The sequence below is a fragment of the Amblyomma americanum genome, chromosome 7 (assembly GCF_052857255.1).
Source record: "Amblyomma americanum isolate KBUSLIRL-KWMA chromosome 7, ASM5285725v1, whole genome shotgun sequence".
Classification (NCBI taxonomy): Eukaryota; Metazoa; Arthropoda; class Arachnida; order Ixodida; family Ixodidae; genus Amblyomma; species Amblyomma americanum.
In genome coordinates, this window is record NC_135503.1 from 18032273 (window position 1) to 18050294 (window position 18022).

At 45.5% G+C, this 18022-nt stretch overlaps 2 protein-coding genes across 2 annotated transcripts; one reads left to right on the forward strand and one right to left on the reverse strand.

Moving 5' to 3' along the window:
* The first annotated feature begins 334 nt into the window (after positions 1–334).
* LOC144098587 (interleukin-1 receptor-associated kinase 4-like) lies at positions 335–6649 on the forward strand. Its single transcript, XM_077631351.1, has 9 exons — positions 335–836; positions 893–1053; positions 1131–1223; positions 2718–2952; positions 3016–3130; positions 3212–3321; positions 3840–4077; positions 6255–6407; positions 6489–6649. The coding sequence occupies exons 1-9, from the start codon at positions 634–636 to the stop codon at positions 6540–6542; spliced, it is 1362 nt and encodes a 453-aa protein (XP_077487477.1). The 5' UTR covers positions 335–633; the 3' UTR covers positions 6543–6649.
* A 43-nt stretch (positions 6650–6692) lies between these two features.
* Positions 6693–17848, reverse strand: Arf4 (ADP-ribosylation factor 2). The gene is made up of 4 exons (XM_077631352.1): positions 17650–17848; positions 17113–17303; positions 14227–14424; positions 6693–7820 (listed from the first exon to the last, which is right to left on the reverse strand). Exons 1-4 carry the CDS (start codon positions 17714–17716, stop codon positions 7731–7733), a joined length of 546 nt encoding a protein of 181 aa, XP_077487478.1. The 5' UTR covers positions 17717–17848; the 3' UTR covers positions 6693–7730.
* Positions 17849–18022: the final 174 nt, after the last annotated feature.

Below are 18022 nucleotides of genomic sequence, written 5' to 3' on the forward strand. Positions count from 1 at the left end.
AATTGGTTCTGGCTCAGTAAACATGTTTCATACGACATACAAATTCTTGCGAAAAATTTTGTGATACAGCCATTCGAGTGGCGTGAGACTGGCCACTAGTGACACATGGCACTTGGGAAGTGGGTTGTTTTGTGAGTTCTCTGATCACGTCGCCACTTACGAATCTACAAGGTGCACTTAGCATAGAAGCGCATTTTTGAGGTGCGCCTCGGATTCCCGTCAACCTTTTGACGAGTGCTAATAAATGTTATTTCTCTCTCTCTCTCTTTCTCTTAGAAGTCAGTACGTCACCGCTTTTTTTTTTTTCTCATCTGTCACGTGGCCAAAACTTCCTGCCTATGACGTAATGATCGCGCAACAGGACAGAGCCCGCCGCACTGGCCGATCGCTTCGCACTCGCAGTGAATGAAGTACGGCAGTTCCGAAAGTGAGTAGCGCCACTCAGTAACCGCGCTGACGTTAGCGAATGCACGCTTAGTTCTCTCAGCAGTCTTTGAAACTGCAGAAACACTGCTGAGGAAAGCAAGAACTTCTTGCGTACTGTTGACACCTGGACAATAATAAGAAAAAAAACATAAAGGTCATGTTTCGCCGGCGAAAGTGAACTGCGGTCGGCAGTGGGAAATCACAGGCATGTTGTTGCAAGAAGTTGCTAATCAGTTTACCAACACAACGCGTGCTGTCAACTCAAGTACTGAGCTACGGTTTTTGCCAGACCATGCACGTTTGCGTTTGACAACTGTGCTAGATGCTGGAGATGGGTGGAGAAAAATTCTGCACCTGATCACTCATCCAGATGACTCCGGCAGAATGCTGTTCAACGCCGATCACGCAAGGTAAGCATTCTTGTGCGCAATTTTTCGCCGTGCTTACTGATCTGGCATGCCCATAGGGTCCTCGAGAACTATACGAGGGGCAGTCGCAGTGACGAAATATTGAAGACTTGGAGCACAACGGGGCGCAACCGGCCAAAAATATCGGACCTGGTAGACTTGTTGAAGCAGGCAGAGCTCCACAGAGCAGCCTCGATCGTCGAAGTAGAAGTACTGCAACGTAAGCATCATCCAGGTTTTGAAACTTATCTGTCAACCGAAGCAAAGGCCCACAGAGGTATCTATCGAAATTTGCAGAGGCGCCGGGCGACAATGAAGACGTCGACGATGACCTCCTGGATGAGCCCGACCTAGGGCCTCCACCTCCCGTTCCTTCCGAAAACTGCGACGGTAAGTGTGAGAGCCGCCCCGCTCCCGACTCGGCTGTGTAAGCTAACTGGAATGCTGACGAAAATCGGTGACTGTGAAAAAAAATGAACAAGACAGTCGCAGAGAAGTGGTGCAAGATTATCTCGCCGGGCAGGTGGTTTCCACTCGCACAGTGAAAGACAAAAAGACGGGATTTAAAAGAGAAACCTTGCATATGGAAGCCAGTTCACCAGTGCATTTATTTGCCTGATGGAATCCGAGAAATGCATTCTTCCATGCTTCAGACATTTGTGCAATGTAGTAAAGTACCAAATGAAGCGCTTATTTTCATTTCGGTAGGATGGGCCTTATTGCTGTTTTTTAACTTCAAAACTGAGCACAGTGCTGGTTCTTGAGCCATAAACCTATTTGGTCGACAGCAGTAGAAGTTTCTGCACAGTCTTTGCCAAAAGTAACCAAGCAACACGGTTTGTTTCATAGCCATGTAATGGAGCACTTATGGCATGTAGAGTCTGTGTCAAAAGTATGCAGCTCAAGGGGTCTGCGTCTGAAGTCTGCAGTGCAGATCATGTTGCGTACTCAGGAACCCCAATCTCATGAAGGCGGGATGAACTTAAGTCCTCAGCCATTCCGAGCTTACGGCTGTCAGATGTGCTTAAGAGCCCCGCTACATGGCTTGGAAGCAATTCCCTTGGGCTGTATATTTCTGACAAAAACTACCTTTAGCTTTAAATTTGTGAGGTAAGGAGGCCCTTGTCCTGACCTTTCAGACCTCTTGGTCTTTAGGGGTATTATAAGGACTTAAATAATGCACTGAGAAACAAGCCCGGTTTTCTAGTTACTTTGCTGAAGACAGTACATATATATATTTTTTCTATACTAACTCACAGCTTACTGTTATAATTAGTCTGCACTTTGCTTCACAACGATTCTTGGATTTCTCTGCCTGCTGCACATTTGTGTTGCTTAAGTACAACATTTGGTACATGCTCTCGAAAGCTGTGGGAGTGGTCAGATGTCCCTTACTTCTGACCGTTCAGCTTGCTTTCAAGCTGTTATACTGTCTGGCCGCACCACACTTTTCATGTTCACATGTGTTTATTTTGTGTGGTCCACTATTGTATCGGGGGCACAACAATGGGGTAAAAGGTGCTAACTGGGTGAATTCAGGATGCGTTCAGTGAATTGGCCGCATTCTGATGCAGTCAGTCCACAAAGCGCATTTCTGACGCATTTTTCACATCCAAGATACAGACAGGATTGACTGCATCTTGGGTTACCCGGGCAGCTTTTCTGTCAATTCATTTCCTCCGCTACGAGCTGAATGCACTTCATTCTAGTCACCTTTCCGACTACCCCACTGGCCAGTGCTCCTATACATCAATCCTTACAACTTGTTCACTGTGGCCTCTACACGTGATTAGATAGCATTGGCCATAACTAGTCCGACTTCTTATCTTTCAATTGTTTTCACAGCTTAAACTCTTATGTTGCGTTTGTTTGCACATTTTTCAGATGACGTGCCAGACGAAATTATCAACGAGGCACCCCGGTTCAGGTACGACTATCTGGCACGTGCTACTGGCAACTTCTGCGATGTGCCAGTGTCCGAAGGGGGCTCCAAGGTGGGAGAAGGAGCCTTTGGAGTGGTCTACAAAGGCAAATTACCAAACGGGAGTGTGGTCGCTGTGAAGCGCATGAAAGAATCGCTTCCAGAACAGTTTCTCGCAGAAGTGAGATTGCTACAAAGGTGAGAGGTTGGGCTTCTTTCCTTCCTTAGTAGTCATAACAAAGCAGTTGTTTTCATTCCCAGGCATTCTCATCCAAACTTGCTGCCTCTCATTGGAATCTGCTATGACACAGCCAACAGCTGCTTAGTGTACGAGTTCATGGAGCTGGGTTCCCTGCAGTCATGCCTTGCGAGAGAGGTATATTCCCTCCTTCTGGAAGCATTTTTCATCAACTGTTTTGCGTATCATTTACATGACTGTCTCATGTAACATTTACAGAACTGTCCCATGTACTGGAAAAGGCGTATAAGCATACTGACAGAGGTTGCCGCAGCTATCCATTTTCTTCACACTCGCACACCGTGTCTGATTCACAGAGATGTAAAAAGGTAAGCTGCGCTGTTTTGATCGCGTGCTGGATGTATGCACAAAGCTATAAAGCAGAAACCACAGATGTTATACCTACATGAAGGTACCTCACAGATGTTAGATACAGCATTAAATCAATTTCGTTTTTTTTTTTGCTTTTTCAAGATATACGAACTACAACATTACTTCAGTGGCATGGCACTTCATCTGTTGAAGTGTGTGTTGTGCATGGGCATTTGTCTTCAATTTTTTGTATACCAAGAGTGTTCTGGTTATAGGTCTTCTACAAATGTAAACCACCAACAGCATGCCAACTTTGCTTTGTTTTGAGGATAGTGTACTCATTCCTTGCCCATAAGAAGAGACATAATGAACAGTGATGAGGAGCTCAAATCTAAGAAGGGGGCAAACTGGTATGTTTCAGGGCTCCTTGCACAACCATTAGCACTTTGGTGTGGTTGTGGCATGCACTTAGTGAGATGTGGGAATCATGAGTATGTCGGTGTGAACTTTAGCTTTTTTTTTTTTTTTTTTTTAGTGCAAACATACTTCTGGACAGGAACTGGACAGCCAAGCTGGGTGACTTTGGACTGATACGGCCATTATCTGGGAATAACACAACAAGAACAGAGATTGTAGTTGGGACAACCGTCTACATGGCACCAGAAGCCTTCAATGGTACCATCTCGACCAAAATGGACACCTTCAGCTTTGGCGTGGTGATCATGGAGGTGTTGACTGGCCTGCCACCATATACGCTTGCAAGAGGAGACATAGTAAGCCTTTATCGCATTTTGCACATGCACTGTTCATTGCAGTTGACCGCAGCAGTGGGCTAGCGGTTTGAGCAAGTGGTGTGCACGCGGCAGGTGTGGGGTGTAGACGAAAATACCTTTGTGCCATAGCGCTCTTTGGCCAGATGTTCTTGCACCATAAAAATCATTACAGTTCTCTGGCACCACTGGAGCGTCACAATGTATGCTGTGCTTGTTTAAACAGTGATGGGCATTAAAGCAGTTTCTGTTGAAGTTCTGAAATAGGTTGAGAATGGAGCTGCAGTTGTTTTCAGCAAGAATTATTCAGGAGCAGGACTATCAGTAGTATAAAAATTGCCTCTTGTGGACTGCTAGGCTTTCTCTCATAAAAGAATGGTGGAGGAAGTGCTATGAAGTTCACTGCTTTGAGAAATATTACTTACTGTGTTTGCTGCTTCGCATAAAAAGGCACCATAAGTATAAAGGATGCTAAATTTGCCTTAAGCAAAGAAATTACTACTAGGTGTCGTGCAGTGAATAAGATGATAATGCACCGATGACTAGGACAAAATTGGTTGGGCTGCCTAAACTGCCGACTGGTGCACTGTAGCTCGAGCTGCTTCTTGGGGCCCAGTCCTGTGTTGTGCGACTCGAAGCCTGCTTATGCCTAGGTTCCCACCTCCAGTGCTTCCAGTGTGTGAATAAACCGCCCATCATTTGGTGAAGCTGCAGGGTTCGACTTGACGATCCTCACCATGGAGCTCCACAACCACACAGCCTCAATGGCAGCGCACAAGCCAGGTTAACAGCCAGCAGCCTCATCACAGCCTATCATTTGCTCTGATGCCATATGGCAGCGAGACCCCACTGTTTGTAGTAGGAACAACAAGCAGGATGTTGAAGACTCGGACAACTGCCTGAAGCTTAACGTCGTCTTTCATTTCATTATTTGCAGTGCCATTGCAAGAAAACTGTTCTCCAACCACCTTCGCTTTTTTTTTTGTCAGACGCCTTGTTTCAAGTTAACGCCTATGTTAGCACCTCCTTTTTTCTCAATTCAAGAATACCAGAAAAAAGGTAATAGGAGTCAGAGTTCATAAATATTAAAGGGTGCTTACATTTGCAGGCAGCATCCCCCCATTCCAGGTATATCTCCCCCCCAGCAGTGGTTGAGATCTACGTTGTAGGCATACTTGACCACAAAATGAAGTGCTATAGTGGAGGGCTCCAGATTACCTTTGACTACCTAGGGTTCTGTAAGTGCACTGGCATTGCAAAGAGGTCCATTAAAGAAACATTACAATGCTCATGAAGAACCTCACAAGGCCAAAATTAACTTTGAGCCACTGGTACACCTCTTTTTCACTCCCTCCTTCATCTCTTCATTCATTCAAGCGCAGTTCAGGTGTCTACCGAGGTCGAGATAGCTACTGCACCTTTCCATTCTCTGTAACGAGTTTTCATTTATTTCATGCTGAAAACACAATAACATGAAGGGAACAAACATGACAGACAGGGACCACAAGTGTTTGTTGTCCTTTTGCTGAATTTATGGTCATTTCGGGTGCTCTTCAGTTCATCATTGCAACACAAATGTTACGAGGCCCGTGTACTGTACAATGTCTGTGCACGTTAAGAACCCCAGGCAGTTGAAATTATCTGGAACCGTCCACTTTGGCATCCCTCATAGCCAGAGTCACTTTGGGAGGCTAAACCCAACAAACGAACAAACCGCTGTCTTTGCCACACAAGCTTGTGTGCAATCCATTTTCTGGCTGCTGCTTTCTTTGGCTCAAAGTGTGTGGCTGGCATTTGCGACCAGCTATTCAAATCTGCAATGTTGCAGGTGAAAAAAAAACATGAAAATGGAGGCAACAAGCACAACAGATGGGCTCCACAAGTGCTTAATGTCCCTTGTCTCTTTCGTGCGACTTCTTCTCTTAACTCGCAGTGCCAATAGCAACAAGTAGCAAATGACAAGATTTTCACGAGTTCATTACCAGAAAGTCATTGCTGTACATACCAAAGTATGCCTAAATGCAAGAACAGTTTCACGTGCAATTCACCTACTTCATAAAAGTGCATGGCAAGCCGTATCGGCTGGACACTTATTTTAGCAAATTGTGCTGCTTCGTTAAAAATATGTAGTAGTTATAGCCTAGCATTGCTTTACTGTTAAACTGTGCATCTCTTTACAGCAAACTTACTTGAAGGAGGAATATCCCGGTAACATCACCCCAGTTCTGGACACCTCAGCTGGTGTGTGGGACTCGGAGCTGGCACAAAAGGTGTACGAAATAGGCGAAAATTGCGTAGTGTTGGACAGGAGACAGCGTCCAACTATGCAACCAGTAAGAAATAAGCTTGCATATCAAATTCAAGATCTCTGGATCAGTGTTACATAGTGGGAACTCAAATATTTTTCTTTTCAGGTTTACACAGAACTGCTGAAGCTGAATCATGCATTGAATACCCCAGAAAGCTGAGCTCTAAGCACGTTTATGAGTAACAGTACAATTTCTTCTGGTGCTGGTGACTGTGGAAGGAAGACTTCAGTGAAGTGGCATTGTTATAAATGCAATTTTTACATTCATGTGTGGTCTGCAGGTGTAACATCTCACAAAAAAGGCAACACATTTTCAGCCTATACTTTATTACATGACTTGTCAGGCCTAGGCAACATGACTTCATCAAATTAAAACACCTCAAATCAACCAAAGAAAAGTGCAGTTATCACAGGTGCCAAAGACTTTTTTTTTCTGTATCGCCACGTTCAACATGGCAGAAATTCAGAAACCTGTCTAAGACCATGCCCTCCCTAAATTTTATCTTTTTTTGTCCTCATGCAGGCATGTGAAGTTTTGATATGCCACAGTGTGACAGACATTCCAATGCCCACAACAGTCAAGTCAGGTTGGTCCCACAAATGCCCGACAGATCAAGTACAAACCAAAATGCATCCCCCGCCAAGAAGTATGTACAAGTAGTAGGAACACGCACACACAAATAGGACACACACGCACAATCTAGGTAGAGGTTCAATGCCATCAAAAAACAGCACCTGAAAGAGTAACTATAATTTCTTAACATGACTAACTTTTTGGTTTGCTTTCCCTCGCGCCCATACCATGTACAAAAGACAAACGCAAATTGCACATCATTGCAGCTGCTGCTATAGGTTTGGGCACGCAACGGCTCGAAAGCAGAGTCGCACAAGGTTTGCGCCCATCTGTGTCACTGTTAGCGCGAACCCCCCCCTGCACCCCCCCCCCCCCCCTTTTCAGAACAATTTTTTTTATAAACTTGGTACCCCTATGAAAAATTAGAGAAGAGCGATAATTTATTCCTGCCCACGCACAATGAAAGTTGGGAGAGAAAGAGATGCCAGCCATGGAAAAATAGCACGTGCTCAAGCACAGCCCACACCAGTGCTGCCCGTTTCAAGCATAAATAATGAAAAGAAAAAAAATGTTCACAGGCAGCACTGCTTTTAAAACTGGTGGCCTTGAAGGCCTCCCAGGTGTTTGCCCTCTCCAGGTCGTAGTGTGTGGTAGGCTCTGCTCCGATGGCAGCGATGTTTCCCCTCCCCTTGCAAACTGTTTCTCATCCTCTTCAAGAAAAACAGTGGCTGTTGCCACCGCAGACGCTCTTCGCTTGCCACAGGTGACGCGCAGTTACTTTGCTTTGGAGAGCTCGGAGGAGAGCCAGTCAAGACCTTCGTACAAGCCGTTTCCTTGCGTTGCACAGGTTGACTGGATGTACCACTGGAAAGCAGATGGATAATACAGACATCAGTCATTGGCAGTGCAAAGAATGACTTCACAGCTACCAACATAATGAAGAACAGCTTTCCCAAAGAAAACTGCTTTGTTCCCACTGTAAGCAACATTCACAGTGCAGAAAAAATACCAGCAGCTGAAGCACTGCCCTGGCCTACACTGCACATTCAGCACTTCCCTTCCATGCGAGCTATCAGATATCACGTGTTGGCTTTATATATACCTCCAATGCAGAAGTGAACAACTCCCGAAGCGTGCAGCCAGTGCACATGGTGAACTCAAGACTAGCGCTCACAGGCCCAAACATCAAATGTAATGTACTTTTCCCTCGTGCCAGACCAATGCTATTACCTTGCCATGAGCATACTGCAAAAGTGCAGTGAGGAAGGGGGGGGGGGGGGGGGGGGGTATATTTGCACTTTGGAAAACTACAGGAAGCCATAAGCCGCAAGTACGCTTGCAATAAAGTAGACTATCCAAATACTTTTTACCATTCAACACTGCCAAACTTCTCTTGGATACTCTCAAGCAAACTGCACCTTCATGAACTGAACACAACGGGGATGATGCCTCTTTGGATGTGATGTGCAACAAGGGAATCCTGAGATGAAACTATTACTGTAACATTACTGGAGCCTGGTGTAACTGCCTGAAATTGTATAAGCCATGAAATAACAGGACAGCACCACGATATTTAAAGCAATATGTCCAGCACTTGATAACTATTTGCAGGAGGATTTCGGAACAATCCAGCATGCATGTACTGCAGCCCACGGGGCTTTAGCCTGCAGCATCCAATGCTGTTCAACTGGGTTTTGGGCATTGTGACTCAAACGTCAAGCAATGCACCTACAGTCGAACCCCGCTACAACGAACGTCGCTTCAACGAAATATTTCCAATTCCCCGTCAGCTCGCCATAGAAAGAAATGGAACAAATTTCTCATCACAACGAACCATTTCTGGGGCACGTTTCCGCTTCAACGAAATTTTTGCTATGCGAAGCTGGGTTTAAAAACCTATCTTACAATAAAACAAGCATATCGCCGCCATCTGAGTACTTCCGTAGGTCCCAACTGCTTTGTTTCACTAAAGTTTCGCTGGAACCAACCAATTGATCCACTTATTCAGACACACATGAAAACCGCCATTGCTTGGTGGTGATGACAATCGGGCTGGCTGCCTTACGACAAGGCGCGGGTGCAAACTCCCGTTGTCTTTCAAAAGCCAGAGCCGCAACCAATCCATCGCCAAAGGACGCAGCAGTCTGGCAACAGCAGCACCGCGTTTGCCCCAGTTTTTTTCACTCACACTTGTGCGCTGCAATCGACACGAGCATGGTGACTTTGTCTAGGAAGCGGAAGATCCTTTCTCTTGAAGAAAAGGCACGAATTATCAGCGCAGCGGCAGGAAAAAGATGTTGTAGCGGACTTTAGCATCTCACACAGCAGGCTGTCAACAATCCTGAAGTCGAAAGACGCGATAGCCCAAGCTCTTTGTTCGGGGACATTCTCGAAGTGGAAAAAGCTGACGCAAGCGGCTCATAAGGACCTTGAGAAGGCTTTCTACACGCAAAAAAAAAAAAAGGACGCAAGCCAACATGACCGAATTTTATGGGAATAAATAATTCCGAACAGTTCAGTCAGATCTTAGTTTTTTGGGCTGATTTCGCCACAACGAAATTTCCGCTTCAATGAAATTTTTCGCGCACCCCGTGAATTTCGTTGTAGCGGGGTTCGACTGTATCAGCGTCCAAAATGCAGGTTGGCTGACGCTGGCTGGCACGATGCTCAGAAAAGTAAAACCGAAACTGAGCAGTCAGACTCGTTCCCGGAGACGCAGCTGTCCATTCGTCATCACGTCTGCCACTGCACGCTGCAGTCAGAGGTGTGCAGGCTGTGAGCGACTCTGCAGCATGGAATTCTGGTTTTGAGTGGGGCTATTTCGATAATTTCTTGGCACGTCAGTCATACCTGGACGTGGCCTCCTTTCGGCAGCCTGTTCAAACTAACCAGTGTGAGACCCATAGCGTCCGAAGTAGCGAGCGTCGGACGCCATAGACTTACACGGACATTGGCTGGGACCAGCCGGCAGATCTGGATTTCCGAATTAGCAAGGGTCGATTTAACGAGCTACGACGACAACTCAAAACCTAGGAACGGGCGCTTAACAGCCATAGGCAGGGCGGTCGGAAAAAGCACAGTAAAAGGCAGTGCCTGGGGCCCTCCTCCAAGAGCACAACGTTTCCCTGATGTATAGCAGGGTCAACTGCACAATAAGCATCAAGTCCCAGATGTTTTTGCGGTGCCATTTCGCTTGCAACCTCAGTAAGGATAAAACTCACTATCACCGTAAGTGTTTGAAAAATGTCCAAAATTCCAAAGGAAGAGATACTACTGGCCACCATTTCCAAACACACAATATCATAACAGAGCTAGCCTATTATGGACAGTAAAGAAATTGGGTGATGAGACTATGCTGTAAAGTTCCTGCTGCACAACTACTTGGCCATGTAAATAGAAATAATCAGGGCATGTAATGTGCAGAAGTGACAACTGGTGGTATAGTGGAAGTGCCGGAGCGTACCAAGAGAAGGGAGATGTAGCCGAGGAATCGGACGGCACGATGAGCTTCAGAAATTTGCTGAAATACGATATTTACTCACATAATTTGCGACACCTAATTTGTTCCCCGGGTTTTTGAAAAAAAAAAAAAAAAAAAAACTTTTACTCGCACATTTCATGCTTGCACACTTCAGAAGTCCAATCATAAAAGCAACTTAAGTTTAGTGATGTTGCAGATCGCAAGTAAGGTAAGGCATCTTGATGGTTCAGCACAGCAGCGAACGCACATGGTGTGGCTAGTGAGTGCATGCAACAAATTTTCCTCTCCGCTTCTTTTTCCCCTGGAGCTAAATGTAAAACAATGTGTTGTGCGAACAAGCTAGCTGTCTGTTCTTTAACACTGGCAATCAGTGACCATCATCTGTCACTGAAAAACTGTGCATAGCTGCGTACATTAATCTTCTCAAGGTACACCTCCCACCTTTATGGTGCAGAAAAGAGTATTTGAAATATTGTTTGTATTCAAGTCCTCTAGGTGGATGAAGCAGCTTTTGATTACTTCTTTACTCTGCCATCAGATACGGAAGTAAAAATGTGGCTGAATTTTTCTTTTGACATGTTCCATTTATCGGAAAAGAGCAACAGTACCACTGGCCATTCAACTGCGGTAAGTGGAATGCAGTGACATCTTGCTGCTGCTCACAGTCGCAACCGCAACCGAACTGACATCTGCTTCAGCCATTTTGACCATTCGGGTGTCGCCCAAAACGACCAAACTCTGAATATGGGCCTAGGATTGATTACCAGTGTACTTGCAAAAAAAATTTACGGTGCAACGCAAAGCCTTTCACACAATAAACTGCATAGAATACCTAGGTAAACCACTACACCTATCATAAGATGCAGCTATTCAAAAATCCAATATACAGTAGATTGACCAATCTGCATACATCCCATAATATGTTCCCTCGTCTTGTGTTTGCATTTCAGTTATGTTCATGTTTGAATTTGCACTGATGGTTTGACAACAAGCAGGAAACGCTCAAATTACTCCTAATGCGCATAAGCAGACGAAGGAAGGGAAAAGAGGGGCTCGTTATGACATACATGACGGAAGCCAAGAGTCACCGAAACCAAAGAGCATTGGGGATGTTTGTTTAATGTGGTGTTTGTCAGTGGAAGATTGTGGAAGATTAATAGGGTAATCATTTTTATAACTGATTAGAAAGTGAAAGAAGAAACAACCACACGCCACAGGTGGGATCTGAACCCACCATCTTCGAATTATGCGTCCGGTGCTCTACCAACTGAGCCATGGCAACAGCTGCTCAATCTTCGGCTGATGCACATGACATGCCCCGTGTTTGCAGGTGGTCTGCTCAGCACGAATTCAAAGTGCTCCCTGTACATAAAGGTGATCTCAACGTCTGTGGCTCTGAGCTGCAAAGCTACGGTGGCTGCATGTGTGGGTCTTGTTAGTGAACACTTATTCTGTGAAAAGCCCACCCTTACAGTATAGTCACTACCAGAATGTGCGTAGAAATATCCTCCCAGTGTTTAGCATACAGCTGCAATAAACAAGGCTTGCAGTGCACAAGAGTGTGTGTGTGTGTGTGGTGCTCTCTTCATGAGGCAACTATGCACACAGCAATGTCTACAATTGAAAAGCAAATCTGGAAAGAAACTAGAGGGATAAGGCCTGATGAATCACTCCAGCAAGTGCATGCTGTGCATCGATGCGCTACGTAACCGTAACAATGTGTTACGTAAACGCAACGATTTTTATTTCATATACTGAATGCGGTTGGCGATAAAAAGGACATATATAAAACTACACAGCACCTAGCAATGCCAGCTCGGACAACGGGCACCAGGCTTCGCCGCGCTACACAAGTGACTGATGGTACTGCAGCAAGTGTGAGCACCAAAGTTCACGATTTTATCTCGCACTTGTTCTTATCAGTTCCACAGAAGATATAGCAGACCGGAGGGTCGACAACACCCTGGAAGCAAGAGCGTGGACAGCTGTGACCTTTCAGGAACCACCCTGCAGTAATGTCGGCTCTCACAGAAGTGGTGTAAATGGAAATAGCTTTCGCTCCGACTTACCACTGTCCACGCGACACAACTGCAATGCGGGAGGACCATCCTCACTAGCGCCTGCCATCATTGCATCATGGCAGCACTGTGCAGGGAAACCAGCCTGAGTAGCGCTATGTTTCTTGTAGCCTTTGAAATCGCCGCGAGCGCAGAACGCATTCAAAGTAGTGCTAAAACTTCAGAGAAGATCTCCCCATTTTTCTAGTAAGGACTGCCTGGGTTACCGTCCCTTCACTGACTGAATGGTGCTGCTAATGCATGTGTTCTTGATAAAATTTTGTACTACTAATTTTGTGTATGCTGAACTATTTCATTTATACCTGTCTGCTATAACAAGGTTCAACTGTACATGATATTTCTCATCCTTACGAAAAAAAACACTTTCTATAAAGGCATATAACGAACCCCAAGCAAACACCAGTGGCCTTTTCGTGCAGCAGAGTACATCGATTTGCAATGGCCTTCTACATTTCCTTACATATTCAGAGCGACTAATAGAATGCCTGGCAGCAAATAGAATACTCTAACACACATCCATCCATCGTCTGCTTCAGCGCAAGAAAATTTCCGGTGACTAGAAGGTGGCCATAATCAAAGCAACTGCATCGGGTGTGTCTCGTGCAAAGAAATCTCAGTAAAAGATTTTGATCGAACTCTGCACACTGTCTGCAACTCTCAGCAACAAAGAAGCAATAACTAAAGGTCTTGCTCGCGGTGCAAAAGGAACTATGACTCAGCTGAGATCCTTTGTCTTCAAAGCATCCGAGAGTCCTTTTAAAATGGCTTTTCATTAACCTTTCGTCCGGCGTGCCCACTCTCCACAATACACTCCCCTGTCATGCAGTGAAGTGTTGTAGCCGGTGTGATTGTGCACTGTGTGGCGAAACCAAAAATGGGTACTCACACCAAAATCGCTGCCATGCACCCTCTTTTCACAACAGCCCATATTGGCTTCACCGTCTTGAAAACTGGCCTAAATAAACTGAACACTTCTCCCCCACGTCATCTATACTATTCCTCCGACTTGTTTACTAGGTGCTGAAGCCAATGTGGATGCAGAAAAAATTGGCATGTGTTGCTGAAGCTGACATTAAGTTGGTGTACCTATATTTGGCCATGACTGGGGCTATCCCTGATTGGACAATGGCAGCACACTGAATGCTAGCAAATTTGTGCTCTCTCTAATTAGTGGCACATGAGCCTGTTCATATCCAACAGTTGCGGCCAAGGTCATTCACAAGCAACGAACAGATCATGGGATCCCTTACTTATGACAAGATTCAACTGTAACATTTTGTCTCGGACACCACCTTCAGCATCAATAAATAAAGTCTGCAAGAATTCCAGACCAGCAGTGCCCTCACAGGATGGAATATTTTGGGACAGCAGATATATCGCCACCAGTACAGAAGCCTAGACTTACGACCTTTAACACACTGTCTGCACACATTAAGGCATCACTGAATTTAAATAAAATAAACACATCTATGCATTCAGTTACCTGAACAATTTGTTCTTGCATACTCTTGAAATTACTTGCAATTGACTTATTGCAATTGACAATAAAAACCAGTGTGTAAAGAGGCACTCATTACTGCAGCTCAGAGGCTCATAGCCCAGCACACAATACCAAAGCAAGCTGCATACAAATGCTTTCCTTCGAGAAGTTTGTACAGAAAAGGAATACATTTTAGGAGGCAAGGCAGAAGGGCAACGCAGAGACACCCACCTTTCGGTTCCTCAGCTGGTTCAGGCACAGTTTGTCAGTGAGTTCAGCAGCAGCCATGGCATTCGGCAGGTCTTGCTTGTTGGCAAACACCAGGAGGACAGCGTCTCGTAGCTCGTCTTCGCCCAGCATTTTCTGAAGCTCATCCTGTGCCTCCTGAATTCGTTCCCGGTCATTGCTGTCCACAACAAAAATGAGGCCCTGCAGAAAGGACAGGCACAAATCAATTTCCATAAAGGAAGGACATATGTAGCCCTTCGCTATGGCTGGCACTGCCCGTCTGGCCCAATCAACACACAAAAATGTACCTGTTCAGTATGAAATCTGGGTCATGCCTATGCTAGCTAGAACAAAGGTGCCGCCGCCAGTGGTTGCAAGGAGAGAGTGCACCCACCGGGAGCCCCACCAGGGGTAGGGAACTCAAGTTAGTTTTGGTTTCAACCACTTCAGTGAATCTGGCAACTGGAGGAGAACTGATGATTAAAATAGAATGATTCCTGCACACGCAAGCGGTGCAATACACAGTGGCAGTGGCCGAGTTTTTCGAGCTTTTTTTTTTTTCCTGCTAGATGCCGCCTCCATGTCGACGATACAACGCTCCAACTGGCTTCCTTCCTGCCGCTATTGGAGGAATTGGCACCGACATCTGTACTGGCTCAGCAGTGACGCACATGGAAGTTACCAACCCCTAGCCCCGCCGCGAGCTCCTGTACTGTTGACCACTTGGCTTGCCACAGTAGCAGCCACTTTACACCGTGCTTTGAATTAGACTGTTGCAATTTTTTACACTGAAATGTACGTATTTCAGTTTATCCTTTGCTGCTAAAATTCATGCCATTCTAGATATGCACACTACATTTAGTTCAGCTCCTCTGCCCTTGCAGTGTGTAATACCACCCCTACAACAACATTTCCGACAGTAGTTCGCTTAACAGCTGCTGGAAGGTGCTACATGGCAGTGTAATCCAACTGATATTGGTGGTCTCAGTGAAGCAGGTGAAATGACAGATGGTGGTTGAAGGACCCACTGTATGGGGCAGAGTCTGTGACATGTTCCATTGCTACACATTCTCATATCACAGAAAACATGCTGTTTCGACTAGGTCAAAAGTGCAACTGATTTCATAAGCATAAAGCAATGCAAGAAAAACTGTACTAAAGCTCTAAAGCCAAGCATGCCCGAACTGGATTGTCCTGGCTCGGTGCACCATTTAGTTGAGGCATACAGAAAGCACGAAGCTTGCATAGAAATTTTGGTCATCAAAATAAAAAGAATGTTTTAAATGAAAAACAAACAAGTACTTTTTTTTTCACATATTAAGCTGCATATGACATGATCACATGGTTCAGAAGTTGAACAAAGTTCCATGAAAATTTCAATGTAAATGCAACTGACTACCATTCAGCTGAACAACTGAAACTGTCTGCGTGATTATGGCTCCAGCAAAACAGTGACAGTGGAAGCTTTAAATTTGCCTATTACATTTACCAGACGAAAGGGCAAAAGTATTCACCATTAACAGCAACAATGCTTAGCTATGTACTCTTCTTTCTGATCTATCAAGGTGACACAAAAGCACAATTTCCACAGTACAGCAATTAACCTCATAACCTGAAAACTTCACAATGCAAAAAACTTCTACTGTAATCAATCACTATTCGCTTATTGCAGACTGTACACGTGTAGAGGTAAAGTGTACAAACTGGTCATGCTGACTTGGACATCAAGTAAAGATCTGACCATGCTTGTCTAGAGCACTTAAAGTGGGGTGCTGAAGTCAAATTTTAATGCAGCTGCTCTACTAAGGTCAACGTGCACATGCCTGCATGGTTATAAATCATCCGGCTGTGCTCGTGAGAAAGTATTCTCTGGTTTTGTTTTGTAGGGTTTGACGTCCCAAAGCGACACAGGCTATGAGGGATGCCGTGGTGGAGGGCTCCAGAAATATCCAACCACCTGGGATTCTTTAACGTGCACTGACATCACACAGTACGCGGGCCACTAACATTTCACCCACATCGAAATGCCACTGCCACTCACATCTCGAACTCAATAACTGCTTTTCCTTTCCTCTGCAGCGCACGAGTGCTTTTTGAAAAACGTGCTTACCTCTGTACTACATTAAAAGACACAGCTGCACCATAGCCAGACGTGAGCATCGAATGCATTACAAGATAGCCTAACAGCAACAAGCCCTCTCACCACAACTAAACTCTAACCTAGTGTAGTAGTTGAAGGCTTGCTTACTTTCTTGTTCTCATATGCAAGAATTGAGGAGGCTGAGGTGAAAGCCACAAGCTAGCAGCGACAGCTTAGACTAGCAGCACACAGTCGCACGATTACAAATAAAACACGGAATCAAACCGAAACGCAAATACACAAAGCTGAGAACCAGCACACCTTGAATGAGCACCAATTAGAAGCAATGCAAAAAAGAATCAATTTTAAATGGGCACAACGATTAACATGTAGCATTTACATGGATGGATGGATGGATGGATGGATGGATGGATACGGCTGAACCCTTTACATCGGGCGGTGGCTCAAGCCACCTAGCCATGTACAAAATCCTGCATCGCACGACCCCTACAGGGAACTAAAGGAATCGGCAAAAATACGGTGTCTACGGGGTAGTCATCAAACGTGGTTCGCGCGCGGTGGCCGTTTGCGAGTGCCGAAACACGGCTTCCCGTTTGGCCACTCCCACACCGCCGCCCCGCCTTTCCGCAACGTGGTTGAACAATCATTCACGTGGACAACTGGGGGCACTTAGTGTGTTTCGAGTGTCAGGATCAACCACTCGAAACCAACCTATCGCCTCGAAACACAGCCCAAACTCCGATCGCAGGCGCACTGACTAAAGTGCCGCAATCACTACTGCAACTCACCTGCGTGTTTTGGAAGTAGTGTCTCCACAGCGGCCTGATCTTGTCTTGTCCGCCGACATCCCAGACGGTGAAGCAGATGTTTTTGTACTCTACAGTCTCAACGTTGAACCCGATGGTTGGAATGGTTGTCACTATTTCACCAAGCTTGAGCTTGTACAAGATGGTAGTCTTCCCCGCGGCGTCGAGACCGACTGCGAAACAGTGATTCAAGTAAGTGACATCAAGCGTTGATTCTAAAAGCACACGAACAGATTTTACTTAGTTCACAAGCACTGCAGTGAAGCTGAAGCACGCTGACAGGGCACCAGACTATCATAAACTACATTCAGTGAGCTAGAGCTTTCACCGGCACAGGCAGTATCGAGAGGCCCCGATTAGCAAACGCGTTCCAAAGCAAGCTCCTTTGTCGAACGCGAGCTACAAATAAATGCTTTGAGGATGAGGAACAGTACTACCAACATGGTAAAAGCGCTAGACAAAACCAAGAGCTTGAAAAAACACTGAATCCCTTAGGCCTATCACACGAATGGTACTCACCCATCAGTATACGAACTTGCCTCTTGCCGAAAAGACGTGTAAACAGAGATGATATCGTAAGTCCCATGGCTGTTCGCAAATCCTGGCTGACCGTGTGCACTTCACACAATAAACACCACAATTAATAAGGCAATCGCTCGAGGTTTTGATGCAAATCGTTCGTTGCCACGTCTCTGTCGGGCAAGCGAACGACGCAAGTGTGACGTCATGTGAGAAAGCCTTCTACTTTCTCTAGAATAAAACCACCCTCAATGCTTCAGCGGCGCTGCATGTCAGTAAACCGGTAATATATTGGCAATCGTAGACTAAAAAATAATTATTTGCTACGCAAACTGCTGATGTCGGGTCACAGTTTCATCATTCCTAAATAAGC

Excerpts from the sequence above, each read along its gene's own strand:
- Arf4 (XM_077631352.1), bottom strand. The coding sequence starts at position 17,716 with ATGGGACTTACGATATCATCTCTGTTTACACGTCTTTTCGGCAAGAGG. Across the intron at positions 17,304-17,649 it reads GCAAGTTCGTATACTGATGG|TCGGTCTCGACGCCGCGGGG; the intron begins GTGAGTACCATT and ends ACTGTTTCGCAG. Across the intron at positions 14,425-17,112 it reads ACTACTTCCAAAACACGCAG|GGCCTCATTTTTGTTGTGGA; the intron begins GTGAGTTGCAGT and ends TCCTTTCTGCAG.
- LOC144098587 (XM_077631351.1), top strand. The coding sequence starts at position 634 with ATGTTGTTGCAAGAAGTTGCTAATCAGTTTACCAACACAACGCGTGCT. Across the intron at positions 837-892 it reads TTCAACGCCGATCACGCAAG|GGTCCTCGAGAACTATACGA; the intron begins GTAAGCATTCTT and ends GCATGCCCATAG. Across the intron at positions 3,322-3,839 it reads ATTCACAGAGATGTAAAAAG|TGCAAACATACTTCTGGACA; the intron begins GTAAGCTGCGCT and ends TTTTTTTTTTAG.